Raw genomic sequence first — 20,875 nt, 5'->3', positions numbered from 1 at the left:
ACTAATGCGTACCATGATGAAAAAAAATAATATTTAATGTTTTTTCAAAGGAAATTATATGTTCCTTGTTTATGATCAAGAATTATGCTCATCCTTTTTTCTTTGCAGAATGTGAACTCGATTTTAAAACAACCAAGGGCCAAAGTAAATAGTCATTATTTATGATGTGAACCTAATTCTTTTTCACTGGGAAGCTGTCTAGAGAAATTTGTTTTTGCCGATGCTTCAAAATTTTGTGAAAATTCAACTCAGCGTTATCATTAAATACATTTCTAACATGCATAGCCACTGCGGTATTAGGTTGATTCTTCTCAATGTGCAATGAAACAGTTTTCCATGCTTACACATGAACTCCACATTACATTCAGTTCATTGGACTGGCCTAGACATTTATGGAAGACTCATGGAGTTTCTGGATGGTAGTTATGCAGGGGTTAAATTTCAAATCCCTGCCTGCATTAACACAAAATAGCAGAACAAGATGGCCTTTTATTGGCTTGTGGCCTGGGAATGCATTTTCCTCTACTGTTTGGTATACAGATGTGGGTTCGCTGATGTAATTTCTTCCAGAAGAGAGCCATTTTGTCGCAGTAAAAACCTGTTGGGGCATGTTACCCTCAGAGTCTATGAGTTTCTTGAAGTCACCAAGATAGTTCTCTGCTGCCTTTGACTTGGAGCTTGCTGCTTCACCATGCCCCTCTACACTGCCGCCTCCGTTTCTTTTCTTAAACTTCTTGTACCATGCATGGCCTCCCCTGAATACTTCTTTAGACATTGATGACTTTGGCATCTTCTTAACGAGTTCTGCGAAAACCACATCCACTCTTCTCACAAATTATGTTCTATTAAATAGTGTTGTTGCATTATAATTGATTTTCATTCATCAAAATGAGAAGCAACCTTTCAACATATTTGAGAATGTGTAAATATTCCATAGATATTCTTGTCACTCTCTTTGAACCATCTATCTCCATAATTTTGTCCTTGAAGGAAATTCAAATCATTGATGTCAACCGATTGGCAATGTACATGCCAGATCAGGCATGCTCGCACCTTGGTCCTGATTTTCAATGATTTTACTTTTCATTTCTATGGTTATTTTTATTCTTTTATGGCTGCTTTTCTGTGGATTATTCTTCAGGGACATCTTGTAACTATGCACTAAATGTTATTTAACTTTTTCAAAAAATCACAAATGATATGTCTTAATACAAGTTAGGAAAATGTGTGATCTCTAGGAATGCTAAGATACTAGCAAAATGAGTACTTAACATGAACTGCAGTATCAGGTGTGCAATCATTTTAGGAATTCTCATCTCCCCGTCACTTTTTATGAAAAAATTTACTTTTAAGATATTGTGAAATAATATTTTAGCTGAGTATGCAAATTACTCACTCTGCGAGGTTCCACTCTATTTAGTATCATTAACATTTAAGATGGCATTGACAAAATATTAGTCCATACCTAAGTTCTCATTATACATAGTCTTTTGTACTGGTTTCTCACAAATATATTTTTTAACCAGTGCCTTCTTATCAGAATATTATATATGGATGCTTTTGAAACCCATGAGTTTAGATCTTTTGATGGGCATAATTGTTCCATGTATTTTGTATTGACGCTTCAAATATTTTCTTTTATATGTGGAAAAATTTGCTTTTTTTATGGATACATGTTAATCATCATGTGAGAATCAACTTTAAGATTATTACAATGAAATATGAGTAACATATTGGGGTTGATACAATGTCACTTTATGCCCCTTTGTAATGGAGATATTAGAATTTAATTCTTATCAGAATCAGTGATATAATGATTTAGGATTTATCGACAGGCTAATTTCAAATGCCGAATAAGCACACTCCTTCATTATTGAAAGCCAAGTCTTCTTGCTCAGTGAATGAATGCCTTCACATGTTTGGCTCCTTTGGTATTCCTTTGGCAATGACCCAGCCTTCCCTGCTGCTTCTCCATCATATATACTTCGGTTGTGAAATTAGGTGAAGAAAACTTTTCCAAGAGGATAAATGAGTTAGAGATTGCCTTCGTTGAATTCCTTACTAGTGTGTTAGTATGAGATAGTCTGTTTTAGAGCAGTAGACATTGATAACATCTCTTAACGGACATGACAAAATATTTGAGTGGTATATACTCTACATTCTCATGTTTGTTATTTTTTGCATTATGCAAGCATCAAATATGATCTGTATTTAGTTGGATGCTTTTCATGCTCCTTTCCTCTTTGGCTCACATCAGCAAAGGAGGGAGGTGAGTGATGGCATTCCTTTTTTTACCTTGGCTTGATATGATTCATTTTTTATATAAACTCTGCCCCACCTGCATGGGTAAACCATCCACCAAATTTTAGAAACCTTTCCTTCTACAATTTCTTTACCTTTATTTTAATGTGTTGATAAGGAGTGGCGCAGTAGTTGCAGCTAAAAATGCATTCTCCTCTCTACCACAGCCTTCAGTATTTCTCTTATCTCTCTATATTTAATTTTTCCTTTTTTCTGGGCAACTATTTTTTTCCATTTATTATCATCAGTTATGGTGGTTCTTTCAGAAGATGAGTTACCTTTAATTTATTATTTTCAAATAGCAGAAATGTATTGCTCAGAGTAGCCAAAAAATGTCTCTTTTTTGGGGTCAGAATTATATGATTTAGTGCGTAAAGTGAAGGTGAAACAGATTGCTAACTCTTTGAGGTGAACGTAGAATGGATGTTATTTATTCAATTTTTAGCTTTGAACATTTTTAGGTATGCTAGTGCTGGGAATTGCTTGTAAAAGAGGAACAGTGGAAGGTGATTCCCCTTGAAATTGCAGCAAAACACACTCGCCTTATGCCTTGCATGTTACTACTGTAATTTCTTCATTGAACAGTGCCTTCCAAACTCTTGCCTGCTGGTTGAAGAATCAACTTAAGAGTTATGAGATGCGTCTTATCTTTTTAAAGGAAACAAATTAACATAGTGGAGGAAAATACACAGTAGTGAGGTCAGTTTGTACTCAAAACCATTGTATCTTTTAATAACTGTCATTTAAAAAGATAAAATAAAATTCACATATATTTTCAATCTTTGGTTTAGAATTTAGTGATTTCATTTCCAATCAACGTTACAGGTAGTTGTTACTTCAGTAGTGATACTGTTGGTTACTTTGGTTATTTGCTTCATTTTCTGGCATTATATTCCACTAATCATTTGAATATTCACAGAAAAGTATGTTTAACTACCCATAGAAGGTGTCATAGGAAGTATCTTAATGCAATAGCTTGTCACTTAATTCAAATGATAAAGGATCATTTGCTCGTTGGTCATTGAGAATGAACTATAGTTTAAATGATTTAGCTGTCATAATAATCTTGTAAAATATTGTGTCTACCTTTTCAATGATGTGTGCATGAGTTTTAAAGGCTTGAAAATGATAGAGATGCTCAAAGTTCTCAAATGTATTCATGTATTAGGTATAAAAATTTACTTTGCCAGGAAATTGATATTTAAGGTTCAAATATTTAACTCTGTTGATGAAGATAAATAATTAAACTGTAAGTGACTTAGTGCTTTTAATTGATTATAAGTTCAAATTCATCAGAATAATCTGTTATGTGGCCCATTACAGCCGTAAGAGTTGATGACTGTTGGCCAAAGTGTTTATTGATAAAAATGGTTTCATTTGTAAAGCAATTGGTAAAGGTCAAGGAAAAGATGAGCGTGAGTCTAGCCCTGAGGGAAAGAAATCCGACCTCACAAGGCACACCGTCAATTACTTAAGGCAGGGTTGATGGAACAAAGATGCGCAAGTGGAGACTGTACATGGGTATGAGCCTGGTCGCAGACATGTTGAGGGGCATTTCGGGATTATCAATCAGGATTAAGGAGGAATACATTAAAATTAATATGCATATGCAGCAAAATGAAGAGAGCTCATAGAATAAGTTGTACTGTAAAATACCCTTTTCACAGAAATAGTTTTAACTTTTAAGGTTTCAAGCTTCATAAACTTGAAGTTACATCAATCATAGAAATACTATAAAATGTGAAATTTAGTTTTAGCCATGCCAGTTATAACAGTATCTAGTTTAGAATAACCCCTGGATCTCATGAAATAGAGAAAGAGCTTAAAGAGTAGGCTGGGGTTAAACTTCATCTTGATGTAATTGCACAATATGAACTCATGCTCTCTGGGTTGACTGCATTACTTAGTTTCTCTTGCAACATATGAATGCTTGGAAAAAGCCTTCTTAAGTTCAGATGCAAAGCAGACTGTTGCATAACGTGATGTATCAAGTCTCACTAACCAGCGAGTGCACCTTCTGGATAAAGGTTTCAGGGAGAGAGACAATAAGTAAATGATACACAATCCTCTAAATCTCTGTGAAATCCTGATTATGACCCTGCTATCGAAAGGTTGATATTTATAGACCTGAACTTCAATACTTAATCTTGGTACCCAATGAGGTCTTAATAATGTTTGAGAAAAGTAAGAACACTCAATAAAAAAATAAAAATTTTCATCATGTGAAGCCTGAAGCAAAAGAGTTGGTAAATTTGCATGTTGAATAAAATTAAAAAATATATTACTTGTCTCAAAATATAACTGTGTTTTACCAGTAATTCATTGGCATAAAAAACTCTTAGATTAAAGAATTATCCTTTTAAATTTGTATTGACAAAAAAATAGATTTATTATTGTTAGTTGTTAGCCAAATAATTTCCATGCTATCCCATAGTCATTGATAGGGTTGAGTTTCAATGAAGTCTAAAACTATTTTTGTACTAATACCTTGAAAAATGGTCCAAAAGATTAATATTGGTTGAATATATAGCCCTATTTTGCCGAGCATAGATTTTAGGTGTTGGATTAGTAGGTGAAAATGTTATTTTTGGCCTTAAGTTTGAATTGGTTACCTCTGTACTCCACTGTCATTTTGAGGTTAGCCTTCGCAGGTCTAGGAAATGAAGCATTGATCATTAAAATTTTTTCCCAATATTTCAAGTGGTATTTATTACTCTTGTATTAATTTTTTTAAAAATATTTTAGTATTTCAATTGGTATGTAGAATTAATAATTTTTTCAATACTTGATTCTTAAATTACGATACTTACGGTGGGGATTTCAGATATTTGGCTATCATCAACATGATGCTGTTTTGTAATTAATGCAGCTGCCTTTTGTTTTCCATTGTATTTGCCTCAAATATGCATTTAGAATTGATTTTTCTGCAACACTTTGATGAATTGTGATTATCACTTGAGCAGTTAGTTTACTGAATTTTGCACCCATCCATGTCAAAATTTGCACACTATCAAAGAGATCCAATAGCTACATTGAAGTTTACTGGCCTTTCTGCTAGATGTTGAAAGTTCACTGGTGATCACTTATTCTTCTCGGATATTGCTATCATTCTTGGAGCTGGAGAAACATTCATTTGGCTACGGCCATATCTTCAGCAAATGGATCCAAGAGAATGGATATGTCTTAGCTGAAGTTTAGTAGATTCACCAGTGAAACTTCTAATCTGAGAACATGGCCTCGGGCAATGCTATCCTTCCCTAACAAATGTGCTCCTACATTTGTTGCCATTGCTATGAGTGAGTTTGCATGTTTTATTTCTGGTAGGAAATAGTGTTAGTGTTTAGGCATTAGTATTGTGAAAAGAACTGTGTACTGTGTATAGCATTATCAGTATCATATACCTGATTTTGGACTATAAATTAATGATATTATATTCTAGAAATAAAAGGGCATCATTAGAGCAATTAGCCTTGTAGCATGACTCTCTGGTATTATTTAAACATTTTTTCAGAGATCCATTTGATTGCATTGCTGCTTATATTGTAAGGCATGGCTTTCATTGTATGTTTAATCATACATAACAATTTTAGAGGTAGAAGATTGATTGTTATCTTATATTGTAACTTGAGAAAAAAATTCTTTAAATTGGAAATTACTTTAGAGCGTTTATTGTTGAAAAATTGTGTTTTATATCCACTTTTGAATGCATCTCACGTATTTATGCACGACTGAATTTCAAATGTATATTTTTAGTTTCCAAGAAAGGAATTTGTTTTCAGTTCTTGGAATTTCAATGACAAATTGTTTAATTGCTTATGGAGAAGTAGTTATACTATTTTGAAGACTGATATAATGATCAATAACTAGTTTGGTCACATTAATATGAAGTGAACTTCAGCAATATTAGACAAATAAAAATTCTATTGGATATGATAATGGGTTTAGTTAACTGTTTAGCAAGACCTTTTCCTCAAATTCAATATTACAGGGGCACACATGATATAGAAAAAAACTTCTCAACTGAAGAAAATCAAGATAACATTGACCATTTCAGTGTCATAGAAAACATGAGGAAATTAGACCAGAAAACATTGTAATTTCTTGATTCTGTGGTTGTTAGAAGTTTTTATTTCAAATGATTATCATTACTTTGAATATCAGCTCAACTGCATCTCTAGTGTATTCACAATATTATTGTTCATGTAAATCGATGGTTTTGTGGCCTTGAGTAATTGGCTACACTCAAGTTCAGTGTTGCTCATACTTATTTCAGCATTATTTCTTAAGGTTGCATTCTTTTCATTCGACCTCAAAATAAATGTAAGAAAATGTTTCTACTGCTGGAGAAATGTCTGAAATATTGATTTAAAAAAATGACAGCAAGCGCATTTTTTGAGACCTAATAATGACTGAAATATGACAATTGAGCATTTGAATATTATTTTCAAAAATTTTAAATTTTTGGGTATTGAGTATTTTTTATGAATCAGTGGAGGTGAATTCATTCTGTAATGTGAGGTGACTTTATGTCGATAAAATTGGCACTCACGTTGTTTATTGACGAGGCGATATTCTATGAATACCTATTTAAATAATAGGTTTGCCTGAGAAAAGTTCATGTGGCATAATGAGTCGATTGGCAACACATTTATCATAAACTCAAATGCAATATCTGCTTCTTGCCCATAATCTCCGCAGAGGGGTGATGTGTTCACAGAAACATGCAGCAAACCCTTCAGTTCTATAGCAACTTTCAAAACCAAACTATTGTAAAACAAACAGGATCATAATATGCCTTTACCCTGTTGTATGACTTATAATCTAAAAGTATTTCCAGTAAAATTTAAGACTGAAAACTTTCAAAGAGACCTTGAGAAGTTATGTAATCCAAAATATGCTGTTTTGAAAATTTTTTCCTTCATTACCAAATACTATTTTCATGTTTACTATTTCCACTATGCCTCAGATACTGCTCTTAAAAGTTATTGTGCATATTCACTCCGTGTAGCAATGGCATTCAAACAGATTCCTTAGTGTTGATAGATCTGGATAGAAGAGACAACGATAACATGAAGCTAGTGATTGAAATATATATAAATTGAATTGACTTTACTATTTTAATGGCTAAGGGCTCGTGACATTTTTCCTGAGTCAAATGCGGTCTACTGATTAATTTTTTTCAGATTTATTGGTATTCTGCAGACAGGAGTATGCCATAATAATAAAGTAGTTCTAGTCCTTGGTGTCATATAACTAACGATTTCACCATCAACACAGATAATGCAAAACAAATTAATAAGCTGAAACCTTTCTCCAAAAATTCAGCCAGGTGAACTACAGTATGCTTTGTAAGGTCGAGATTGTGTGATTACTGATTGCTACAACTTTTACTCTTCTCATGGGCTTGATAATTAGGAATATTTTTGAGTGTAAAGGTGAAAGGGACTTTTTATGAACAAGGAAAGAATGTAATACTGTAGACTGAAGGAAGAGATGATTTCATGGAATGAAAAGGGTGATTTAGTGGAAGCACAGACAAATACTGCAAGCTGAGATAGGTATTTTTAAATAGAATTGCCTCCGAAGAAATAGATGGATTCCCCCGAAAACATAATTCATTATGTCGGCTGAGCTTGCGCTTGATCATGATAGAGTGCAATGTGTGTGCCAAAGGGGCGTTAAAGGAGCTGAGTTTCTATTCATGAAAATACTGAGAGGTCAGTTTTTAATCAAATATGACACACAAATATACCAGTCCAGTGTCTCATAAATAAGGAGGTGAGGAAATTTTACTGAAAATGGCATTAAATTAATTTGTTTAAATCATTTAAAGGGGAAGCTTTCTCAGTGTGAAAGTAAATGCTGGACATTTTATATTGTTGTTTAAAATAATAGAATTGGAGCTGCAATGCATCAGCATCTTGCAATTTATTGTAGTTACATGAGTATTTTAATAAAAATTTTAAATAATGAATATTTCATATATTAGACTGGAATTATCAGTAGTGTGCAGTACTAGGGAACTTCTTGTGAAATATCCAGGCAGGTGATTAGTGGAAAAAGACAAAGATGAGTAGTCTGGGGCCAAGGATAGGCCAACATTAATTTTCAATGGGCTAGAGCTGACCCATGAGTTTGGAGCCACTAGATGTGCTATGGGGGCTTCCATCACTCAGAAAAGACATCAATCAGGCATAGCTTTTAAGAACAATAGGATCAGTGCTATTGAAAGCATTTTGAAGGTCAACTGAAATACCCACAACATTGGTGCTTATGGCTTAAACCCTTGGTTATGTTATCAATATTCCAGAAAATAGCTGTAGTGACCTGCCTGTTCTGAAGCCTGTGAGGTAGTCTTTTAGTTAAGGAAGGACCGTTAAGTTTGATGCATGGACTAGCTTATTTAATAAACTTCATAACACAGGTACAGGTGTATAACATACAAAGTCAGAAGATGAGCCCATTTTTGGCATTGGAATGACCTGAGCCTGTTCTAAGTAGATAACTTATACAAGTGGGTATTTGAAATGTATAGGATTGGGGTTGACTTAGGGGCATCAAATTCCTGAGAAGTTGATTTAGCAGTCTCAAGTGATCGGTACTAATTGATTTTTTGGGAAGCTGATTTATTGAGCATTCATGATATTCCAACCGATAGAGTCAGTTTATTTAATATTATGCGTTTGGTATTTGCAGTAATTACCAAGTTGTGTGCAAGCAGTTCCGAAAAATTGTGCTTTTCAAAAGGGTTGGAGGTGAACATTAGCAATTTATACCATGGTGTATTGATAATTTATTTTTTTTGATACCGTAAAGTGTACTGCTGAATGAGAATTATTCTTTTGTATAACATGCCTCATTTTACACCCAATATTTAAGGATATTCTAATGGAAAAATAGAAAAAGAGGGCAATCATTTTAAGCTGTGATGAAGTGTACCATTTGGCTGCAAATTATGGGAATATCATAGTACAATTAAAACAGGAGAAATAGTTGAAGATAATTATATAGACATATGGTTTAAAGGGCCACCCTTTCAATCATGTTAATCAAGTCTTTTTCATTATTTTTGCTTTAAACTGATCTAAAAAATGAATTGACATTCTAATTTTTACTGGTATGTTTAATTTTTTCAGTCTACCCCCCTTTAACATGAACATTTTTGAAATCACTCGGATGCAACTTGTTGTATGTCATTAGATCTTTTGAACAAGGTTTGAGGCTGTTAAAAAAAGTATTAATTATAATCCTTCGTATCCTTATTGTGAGTAGTGAGGAACAGATTTATACTTAGCAGCAACCAAAACCATGCATATCTTTGATTATATGAATCCAAATATTTCTTGTAAGATGGAGTGTAGGGCAGCCTTGTCATCCTGAATTGCCTTTTTGTTGGCCAATAAAATCAGTCGTTTTTAATGACATTTAGAATAAGGGAGTTAAAAAACCTGATTAAAACCAAACAAATGCCTTTTTAATTTAAAATGATCTAAAAAATAAACTCAAATCTTTAAAAAATGATATAAAATTGCTTTGACGTATAATTCCATGAAAACTTGTCCTTGTCTTCAGTTCTCAAACACACACACACGCATACCTGCACATCACACAAAATGGATGTGTTGACCTTATGTCTTTTTGTTGGCGTCCAACCAATAGTGAGTTTTCTAATGCACTTCACTAATGCCTTACACCAATGGAAAGTTAGGTCTTTGTAAGACTGAATAAAATGTTATTTCATATTGTCTAGATGCTGGTAAATTAAAAAGAAATATTAATTATACGCAATTATCAATTTGAGATTACACATCAATCCTTACTCTCTATTACATCAGTATATTAGACAATCAAAAAATGCCTACAGCAGGACAGAAGTACACACAATGCTTTAATTAATTACTAATTGGCTGTGCACATTTCACATATTTCAGTATGAATCACTGCAAAGTTAAGGTTTTTAAAAATTTAAGTATTGAGGTAATTTTTAATGGAGTTGAACTTTGCTTTTCACTGTTCATAGGTAGGTGATTGTTGTTGTAGAGATTTTTTAAAATTAGATTTTTGTGGTTGCACTCTTAAGAAACTGTATATCCATCATTTCACGTAGTTTTTGATGAAATTGGATTCTTTTAATGTACTCCTACTGTAAAGTATAAGGATTATAGGAAATCAATTTTCGATGAAAAAATTGACACTTAATGGACATTTGAATACACTTGGTTTTGTTACAGTTTTGTTTTGCTGATAACATGATATCTAAGAATAAAACACTCAGGTGTTTTATTTAATTACATATAATGGTTTAAATTATATTTTCTGCAATAAATGTTATTGTTGTGAGATCGGATTTAATTTGTTAATAAACATTTCCTCGGCTGTTGCTTTGATTCTGCGGTACCAGGGTGACCGACCATTCAGCTGCAAGCTCTGCGGCACCACATACGCTTCAGCTGGTGACCTGAGGCGCCACGTTGAGTCCCACCCCGGGGAGCGCCCTCTCCTCTGCCCCGTGTGCTGGAAGACCTTCAAGAGTCGCTTGGGGCTGGAGAACCATGCCCGGCTCCACACGGGCGAGAGACCGTTTGCTTGTCCTTTTGCTGCGTGTGGCAGGGCATTTGCGCAGCGTGCCGCGCTCGATTACCACGCCAAGACGCACACGGGGGAGAATCACAGGTAAGAGCACTTTCATCCGCCCTCTCCCTCTCTTCCTGCCAGCTTCAGCCAAAGCATTGCTTCAGAACATCATCAAGTACTTGGTATATGCCGTCATTTTGTCTTATTTCAAATATTTTTGTGCCCTGATCATTTTTGCCCTTCTTCATTGAATTTTGATGGAACAAGACTACCTGCCATTGCCTTTCTGTGCCAGCCATTGCCAGTGAAAATAATATTAAATGTTGGAAGATAATGTCTAATATTATTTTCCAGAACCGCTTTCCCATATTTTCTTTCCAAGCATGTTGGAGTTCAAATACACCGCTCCACAATGTACAATTGTTAAACAAAGAATAAGATCTTTATCACACACAATGGATGCATTTCTACACTTGGAAATTATTTTTTTATTATTTAAATGAAAAACCACTCAGAATTATATAATGTAATTTTATTTTTGGCCAAAATGAAAAGTCAATCAGGGTATTTGGCATTCATAGATATTTTCTCAATGTTCCTCTTTCAAGAAGACAAACTACATCAGATTGCCAGTCCCAGTGATGAATTACAGTATTTTCCCTTGGATAACGCGCACCTTATGTATAACGTGCGCCCAGAATTTTTATATTTTTATAATTTATATATATATATATATCATATATATATATATCATATATATATATATATATATATATATATATATATATATATATATATATATATATATATATTATATATATATATATATATATATATATATATATATATATTATATATATATATATATATATATATATATATCATATATATATATTATATATTTATATATATATATATTTATATTTATGTGCATAAAAATTATATATATTGTGTTTAAAAATAAATCTATATTGGATGTGTGTTTGTGTAAAAATGCATCTACGTTTTGAATATTTAAATTTTCATTACATAATGCGCATCATCATTTTTTCGATCATCTGAACATTTTTGTATAGGTAACGCACGCGTTATCGATGGGAAAATACGCTAATTCATCTCTTTGCTTTCATTATGTATTAGATTCATTCTACTGAAACTGAATTTGATTCAAATATACCAATCATTTAAAAAAGATAACTTTCAATGAGATTTTTTGTTACGTACAGTGGTTGATAGTTTAAAAAAAAATTTTTTCAATTAATGTAATTATATCATCAGGAACTAATAAAAATTTAGAGCAAAGGCTAAGTAACAAAGCTCTACTGAATGATTTATTATGATGAATTAATGGCCGCAAATCAGGCATTTGTTAAGTTCGGACGCTCAGTTGCATAAATGAGAAGAGTTGGTACTCATTAAGAAAAGCCAATCATGGAATTGCAAATTAGTTTGCCATCCAAGGAGACACCAGGGGGAATTTTTAATGTTGAGGAAAATTTTGAATGCAATCGTGGTACATGAATGAACCAGTCATTCATTAACCTACGAATTCTACTTTCCACTTTTAATTGTAATCATGTATCCCTATGACCTGTTAATTGTACTCTCTTCTTTTGAATAATGGGAGATAGGATTTAGTATCCAATTTAACATTCATCCGTGTGGTTTGGTATCAGTGCTTGCACATGTAGTTAATTGTAATTATAGTGACATCTCACTGTCTCAACTTCCTCCAAACATATTTTTCTTCCTTTTTGCCATTTTTTCAAGCTATTAAATTTCTATATCATCAGACTATAATCATATCCAATTGATAATTATATTTAAAATGTATCACTTGATAATGTTAATGGAAATAAAGGTGGCAAATAGCATACTGTATAGGGAAACTAACAAATCTAGCAGTCATAAATGTTTACATAAAAATTCAGTGGTTTTGCATAAGTACATAGAAAACATTTCAAAATGTGTTTACATTGTTTTATGTTAATATCAATGCTTAAATACAATGTGTCAAACATTGCAATGATTTAATGTTTGATGGCTTTGCCTAATTAAAAGTTTGTACAATGGCATGATTGGGAAGTAAATTAGCACAGATAATAAATGCATTAACTATTATTTACATGCCAAACACTACTGCTATGCTTTCATTATGGTAAAAACATTTGAAGCATTACTTTTTGTTGTGCATTTGATGATTCTACTTTTTTTAAGTACTCCGACAGTATTTAGTTATTTTTCATTTTAAATGTTGAAAAATTGAAAAGACAAGCTTTCTCATTAGAAGATAAACTGAAAATCGCCGTGGGAATTGATTCCCATATTTACCCTAGGTTTTACTCAACTTCCGGAAGTGCTTGAGAGGAAAATGTTCAAATTCAGGTGACAATTTAATTAATAAAAACTGACAGAATATTAAGTAATTGATTGCCATCTGTGTCAACACATTTGTGGAGTTAGCTTTATTACAATGAAGTACAGAACAAAATTCAGTTTGGTCTTGAGAGTTCAGAATTGATGACGTGGAAGCTGAAACTAGGCTAATATGGTAGATCAATTTGAGGATCATTGTAATGCTGTTTACGCAGACAATGAGTTATGGTGAATCCAAATGGGTTGATCTTGAAAATGTTGTTTGCTGGAAGAACCAGTATAAGGTAATGGCTATGCATTTATTTAGTAGAGACACAACTTGTTCTTTCAGTCACCCGAAAAGACTCAAGATGTCAGAGGGGAATTTTTAATGTTTGGGCAAACAAAAGGGTGTCCTGTTTTTAATTACACTTTCTGAAAATTATGAATTCCCTTAATCAACATATTCCTGTGTTCCACTTCTTTCCTATTCCATGGAAATTTATAAAAGACTGGTTTTGCTTGAGTGTAACTACATGGAAGTGTAGTCGAACAACAATATATAGTTCATAGGTGTTCAGTAATATGAATGTTTACCATTTATCATCCACTTGCTTTTTAGGTTGGTTTATTTTAAGTTGAGATGTTTGATCAACATAGACTTTCAGTACATGAAAGGTCTGTTAAATAAAAGTTTTCATACTTTTTATTTTAATGATTTATTCTTCAATGTATTTATTTGTTTTTTGTTAGCTAAATGTGTAATGTATATGTGGTACAATTTTCATTGATTGGACTCCACTAATGCATCAGTGGTAGGCATTAAAATTTGAAACATTTAGTTTGCCTATGCGTGCTCCTGATGATGAAAAATGCTTCCCACAGGAGTATCTTCTCATTGGGGAACAGGGAAAGTTACTTGGGACTGTGTGCAGACTCCTGGGAGATTAAGAAAAACTTCAAAATTGTTCAACTCTAAATATGATTGTCTCCCCTCTGTTGAAACTTTTGAAATGCTAATTGTGCAGTAGGGAAGAGCAGACTTCCTTTAAGCCTCGTGTATTATTCTATAGGCCGTGGTTGATGATTTGTTCAGGCAAAAGCAATATTTCAAACGCAGAGTGTTGCTTGTCACGTGTTATCTCCTTCATTGCCACAGGTGAATTGAATATGTTTCAATTTGCCATGGCATCTGCCATTGAAATTTATACATGTACATTACACATTAAGGTAACAATATATCATCAAATGAAGAATTTGTTGAATAAATTCTGCCAAAAAAATGAATACTCATTATGGAACAGATCTCATGTGTGTACTGAAGCATAGGCTATTTAACGTCTTGAATATTAACTCTATGATTTTGGCAGTATTGTATCATATATTTATTTAAGAAATATTTTTACTGTAAAGATAGAGTATTTACTCACGAGTATTTATCCATTGTGAAATATGGTTTGGGAAAAAGTTATGTTGTGGATTTGACTCTTTAAAAATTCACACCAGTCTGTATGCAAAAATGGATATTCAAATAATTTATAACCTCAAGTGATAAGTCCTTATGATTCATTGTAGGTCATTCTTAAAATAATTTTACTCCAACATTCAATAATTATGTAATGACATCAAATTAGTCATGGGGTGTAATCATCCAATGGAAAATTATTTATCGATGCTCTGTTTCTTAATTTTTTTATAACATCATCCATGATTTGCATTATGCATGAGTCCTTTTAATTTTGAAAATCAAATGGATTCATAAAAATTGATATGAGGATCTAATAAAAAGGTAATATTTTACATACTGTGAAGTTATACTTTTCTCAGTGGAAGATTGATATATCAGCATTGTAGTACTTGCAACATGGTGCATTTTTAGGTTTTGCATATTTTATTTTATGGCTTTGCATTTTTATGTTGGCCTTTTGGTGTTGTTTGCATGATTGTGGAATTTTATCATAAACATTTTTTTAAAATCCAAACATTTTCCCTTGAAGAAATGTGGGTTTGTAGTTGGTGCATGGGCAAATACCAATTTTAAAAAATAAATCTTCTATACAAACACAATTTATTTATTGTGTAAAAAAGTTGCTGTAATAAAAAGTTAAATAAATGGACGCAACAGACAGTACTGACCAAAATCTCTAAGTGAAAGTTAGAAAATTGTATAATTTACTTTTTTCTGCTTTGAATGTCTGCTTACCACGTAGCTGGAGGTAGCTATATCATATTTATCTGGCTGGCCATTTTTTGTAATAGGTAATGGTTTTTATTGTATTAGCAGTTAAATTCTATAGTTAACACAGTTAATAATGTGAAGTTATGCCTATTCTTGAGGCATATTAAGGTACCGACAAAAAAGTGTATAATTAATCGATTGAAAATACTATATAGTGAAAGTTATGTGAAATACATACAAGAATCGAATGGTAACAAGGAAAACATTAAGTGACATATTCTGGCAGTCAATTCCCCTTTATACTTAATCACTTAATAGTTGCATTAACAAATTTGTTGAGTCTGCCTGTCTGCTAAATAGTAAAATCTTGAAATCAAAAATTTCTTGGGGCAGCACATTTGATTTGTTGTACCAAGCTTTCAATTTGACTAGGTCATCCTGGGCTGTAAAAAAAATGGCAATTTTGGTTGAAATTTGGGTGTTCAGACATTATGTCAAACTTCTTTTAAGAATTTATGTTAATAATTGATATCATTGTTACTATTAATTTCCTATCTCAGGGAATTGAACATGTCAAAAATCAACTGTGTTGGTATTGGTAATGTATTTTCTCTTCATCATAGCCATTTGAAACTTCCGGATTAAACCCATTTCCTGTGCATTCCTTCATACTATGGTCTTACACAAAAATAATACAGGCATAATGAAAGGGAGATGTTTCATACAAAATCCACCCTGATTTTGCTTTCTTTTAACATATAACATTTGTTAATTCACAATATGAAGTATTGCAATTTTTCCTCGGATGTAAATGACTGGCAGTAAATGAGCATAAGTAATGCAATAATTTATTCGGCATTCCCAAAGTGAATTCATTTTTAGTATTACCTTGCATCGACAAAACAGAATTGTTCATGTTATGTTATCCTCTACACTAATACTATTTACTTTCAAATGTAAAGGTTCTTCTCTTTTCAAGTCCTGTCTAACTCCCTCAATGAAATATAATTAGATTTATTATTTTCCTTAAATCACAATTATCCAATTTCTTGGAGAGATATCCATATTTTCCTTAGTAAAATGTCTTTGATGTTGACATTTCATGCAATGAACTGATGTGTTTTGAATCCAATTCAGTAATATGTGGAGGTATCATTATTAATTATGAAGAAGTAGGTATGGTTATGACATTTTAAAATTCTTCTCATTCGTGATCATAATTTATCATTTCATGGTTATATACCACAATAGATATTGCTAAAAAATATTAAACAAGGCAGAGCACCTGTGTACATACATTTGTTTTGAAAATAAAATCATTAGTGTGAGTCTCCAGGAATTCATTGGCCTACTAGAAATGCTTGGTTAATTGCTGCTAATACACAGTCTGATTTTGGATGTTAAAATGTTGGTGCTCTATGTAGAAGCAGGTATTTAATTAAATAATGTGATAACCATACATTTCGCAGTCTTGGGTCTTAGCCAAGCAAGAATATGATGTTTCCTGCTCTGTACTTATGCAGATTGTGTCTTGTCGAGAGAATATTAACATTTTATTGTACATCACATAAGGTAACATAAATATATAGGTTGTGAACTGTCAAAAAAGACAATGAGCAGTGTACAGTGGTTTGCAGTGATCTCTAGAAGCTGCAATGCCATTATTGTGATAGCTTTCTTCTATATCACCGAAGGACCTACCCCATAGCTTCAATCCATATAACAGATGGCAATGGAAAAATGTATAGTATGCGTTAACAAGGATTGCTCTCAGTAGCAATGTTTTCCATGTCCTTAATGGAAATGTGGCTCGAGATAGTTTAGCACGCCATGAAATTAATCCTCCCAGGTTAGTTAAGAGTTGAGAAGGAAGTCTAGTAGTTAAATAGGTTTGTTAGTTTCTACTGATTTTGTGTAAAAGATGAAAGCAAATGTTGGATTTAGTCATTGTTCAAGTAGAGATCATTGACAGGGAACCACCATTTCTGCAATTGATCAGGATTAATTTCTCATAGAACCTTTGTATAGTTTTTGTATCTCTAACCATATGAATTAGAAAATATAATCAGCTGATAGAATGGATTTGCAGGGAATTTTGCATGGCCATCTGATTATTGTCCATAAGAGGAAATAGTAGTGGCACCAAGACTAAACCTTGTGTAAATGCGGTTGTGCACAGTGCAGGTTTTTGATTGTGCCCCACCAAACTCAACATATTGCTTTCTATTTGACCAATAAGATTTTATCAATTTATTGTGAGAGTTAAGCACCAGAAGCTCTTATTTCTTAGTGCAATGTGTATTCCAAAGAAACTGCGGGAGATGCCGCGACAGTAACTTGTAACGGAGTCATCCGCTAATGTGCATTTCAATGCAACAATTTCAGAGTGTAAAAATCATTCGCCTTGACTGGGATTCGAACCCAGATCCCTCAATATCCGGTTGAGTGCTTTAGCCACTTAAGCTACCGAGGCGTCCTCTTAAACTCTGAAATTTTGGGGCTTTTAAAGGAACAAGATGTTGTGACGAAATACTGTACATACAATGTCACAGGCATTCGTAGTCGTGTGCGAGGCGCCACTGTCCTTGAGGTTAAAGCCAACTTTAAACACTAAGGCTATTTATACCTTGACAAATTCCAAAGAAACTGCGGGAGACCACAGTGCTCATCTGAGCAAGTGTGGGTATCGAAACTCTCTAGAGTGACGTGGCCATATTTTCAAGATGCAAATGTCAGGTTTGTTTTTTAAATGAACTTTGAGGTCATATTATTTGGCCAGCCAAAGATGAGTGATATTAATTGTTAGTTGCATCTCACTCAAAAGTATTATTTCCTCCAAAGAAATTAACATTCCATGGAACGAGTTTTCCTCAGCAGAACAAGTCAACAAATATAGTCCTCTCTAAAATATGCCAAAGTTGGTTCTGACTTAATTGTCTTCTTAAATAAAATTAATACCAGTGCATAATAAAAGTTATTCAGTGTTTTAGCATATTTCTTTACTATTATTAAAACATGGCGTTCTTCTTTTAATGAACATGAACTTCTACAAAGTTGAGCCAGGAACAATTGATCATGGTGATCTTATTTTTGTATTAGTATCACATTGCAAAATGAATTTTTAAAGATGAATTTCAAGCTTCACAATAGTTAATCCAAATTTAAATTTGACTCAATAAAATAGATAACATCTAAAAGATAATTGGGCAACTGCCCTAAGAATTTGGGTGTATATTACATAAATAAATTGTGTCCGTACATAAATATTCCAAAATTATAACTATGTTGTTGGCAGTGAAAGATACCCGAATTTGGTTTGGTTGAAGGATTACTACTCTGTCCAATTAATATGCTAACTGAGGCCATAGAAACTTTACTTTGCAAAATTTGTTCAACATCGATTTTGTCCCCTGTTCAAAGTAGTCTCCATTCGTATGGCTATGCCTTCTTATTCCTTCTTCTTTTCATGCACTGTTTAAAGCACCCTGGGAAGTCCTCCTCGGCAGTTAGGCTTTTTAGTTTTCTCGTCATTTCTTGCTTTATTGTGTCCACATCTTCCCAGTGATGCCCCCTCATCACTTTTTTGCATTTTGGCAATAGGAAAAAGTCGCTGGTGGTGAAATCTGGCAAATAAAGAGGACGATCAAGGATGGTGATTGCGTTTTTTGCCAGAAACTGGCGGACATTCAATGCTGAATGTGCAGGTGCATTGTCACGGTGAAGGATCCATCCATCATGTTCGATTAAAATAGTGTGCACTGTTGATTTTCCTAAATTCAGTTCATCAGTTATCATTCGGGCAGTTTTTCGACCATCGGTAAGGACAAGGGACCGCACACGATCAATGTTGTTGTCTACACAGGTGGTTGAAGGTCGTCCCGGCCTTGCATCATCCGTGGCGTCCTGTTGGCCATCTTTAAGATGCTTAATCCACTTGAAAATTGATGTTTTCTTCAGAGAATTATCATTTTAAACAGCTGTCAACATTTCAGTAATTCCTTGTTATCTTTCACCCCATTTCACCAAAAACTCGGATGTTGATTCGTCAATTTCCATTTTCTTAAACATTAAAAATGAGGACAACAGAAACCAACTTAATTGGCACCAGATGCATAGCTCGTCGATTCACCAAGCATAGATGGCTCATTGGGTCTCAGGTAACTAGAGCCGCCAGTGTGTGGACATGGTGCCATGACGCAGACTACAGTCTGCGTCATGGCCACCAGTTTGCGTATTTATTGCGGAAACAACGTATGACAACATATTTTCATTCTACAAATGGTTGAATTTTATAATTCTACCACACATTTTCATGGTTTTGATAACTTTTGTGAACTGCTGTGTCTTCAAAATTTGTGTCCAAAATTTTGCATCAGTTGTAGGCTGCATCATTTTTTAATGTATCTAAACCACCATCACAGTTATCAATTTATTGGTTGGTTTGATAGGTGAGAGTGGAGAGTACTAAGCCCTGTACTGCTTTTGAAATTCACACGTCTGGGTTGGGGGTCCAGTTTCTTTCCCTACTCTGCAATGGTTACCCATGATGATCTGGTTCCCAGTAATCACATAACTTGGGTGAAGCTGAGGGCATCAGCTTCTGAAGGTGCCCAGAGGTGTGCCCAGGAATTGAACCGCGGCCCTCCTGCACACGATGACCACCAGGTCATGATGTATCCAAGTGGAGTTTTTGATGTGTTTTATTCATATCAGATTTGGCAATAATTTTGTAGTTCTCATCTTTGTTTGAATAAATTACACCCAAGGTTGTCCTCTGAAACATTTTCCATCCGATTCCTCATTCTTTGCAAACTTCTTCTTCTGTTATTTCTCCGTTCGAGTTAGAGGAAGAAAATCAGTTATCTAGCTTGAGAATTATATGTTGGTTTGGCATTTTGGCAATTTTTTTTTCTTTTACTTGTTGGTAGGACATCATTCCTTCCCCTAAGTATGTAATTTCCCTTGAAAATGTTGACAGTCCCTGTTTTTTTGCGTTTCAGGAAGTCCTTTGCTCAATTCCATTTTGTATATTGTGTATGTAATTTATCATGGGTGATGAGATGTTTTTGCTTCACTTACTGTTGATACAGTCGAGTTAATTAAGTCCAGTGTATTTCACTGACAGTAATTTCTGCATATTTTTCCACTTGGCCTCGCAGAAAGCTTATTGGAGATGGATGCATATATATTGGCAACCATTACTGACCCAAGTGCCCTGTTTGCCAAATGATGGGCAATATTTCAATAGTTGTCCAAAGTGATGAAAAACCTTATAATCTGATACATAGCTCTACTTTTTGTATCCCCTCTGTGTACATTAATTACAGATGTATTTTAAGACATCAATATCAGAGTTATTTGATTTTTTCCCCTGCCAGTTTGGTTGTGTTTGCTGCCTCCATCTGCATATTAAAGCATAGCTCTCTTAGTTTCCCTCAATGTTAAGATCCCTTCACATGATTTACT

General features: G+C 33.6%; 1 protein-coding gene across 4 annotated transcripts in view; it reads left to right on the top strand.

Annotated features, from left to right (window-relative positions):
- The window catches only part of LOC139696128 (zinc finger protein 497-like), a 116,703-nt gene that overhangs the window by 69,466 nt on the left and 26,362 nt on the right, over positions 1 to 20,875 (top strand). For all 4 annotated transcript variants that reach the window (XM_071594731.1, XM_071594740.1, XM_071594750.1 and 1 more), the window contains one exon: positions 10,703 to 10,974. In XM_071594731.1, coding sequence (XP_071450832.1) covers positions 10,703 to 10,974 — 272 coding nt within the window. The remainder of the gene's footprint in view (positions 1 to 10,702; positions 10,975 to 20,875) is intronic.

Source organism: Hetaerina americana, unplaced genomic scaffold, assembly GCF_022747635.1.
Source record: "Hetaerina americana unplaced genomic scaffold, ioHetAmer1.1.p SCAF_1, whole genome shotgun sequence".
Taxonomy (NCBI): Eukaryota; Metazoa; Arthropoda; class Insecta; order Odonata; family Calopterygidae; genus Hetaerina; species Hetaerina americana.
Note: the sequence above shows the minus strand (reverse complement) of the source record. Positions and strands in the feature narration are given on the sequence as shown.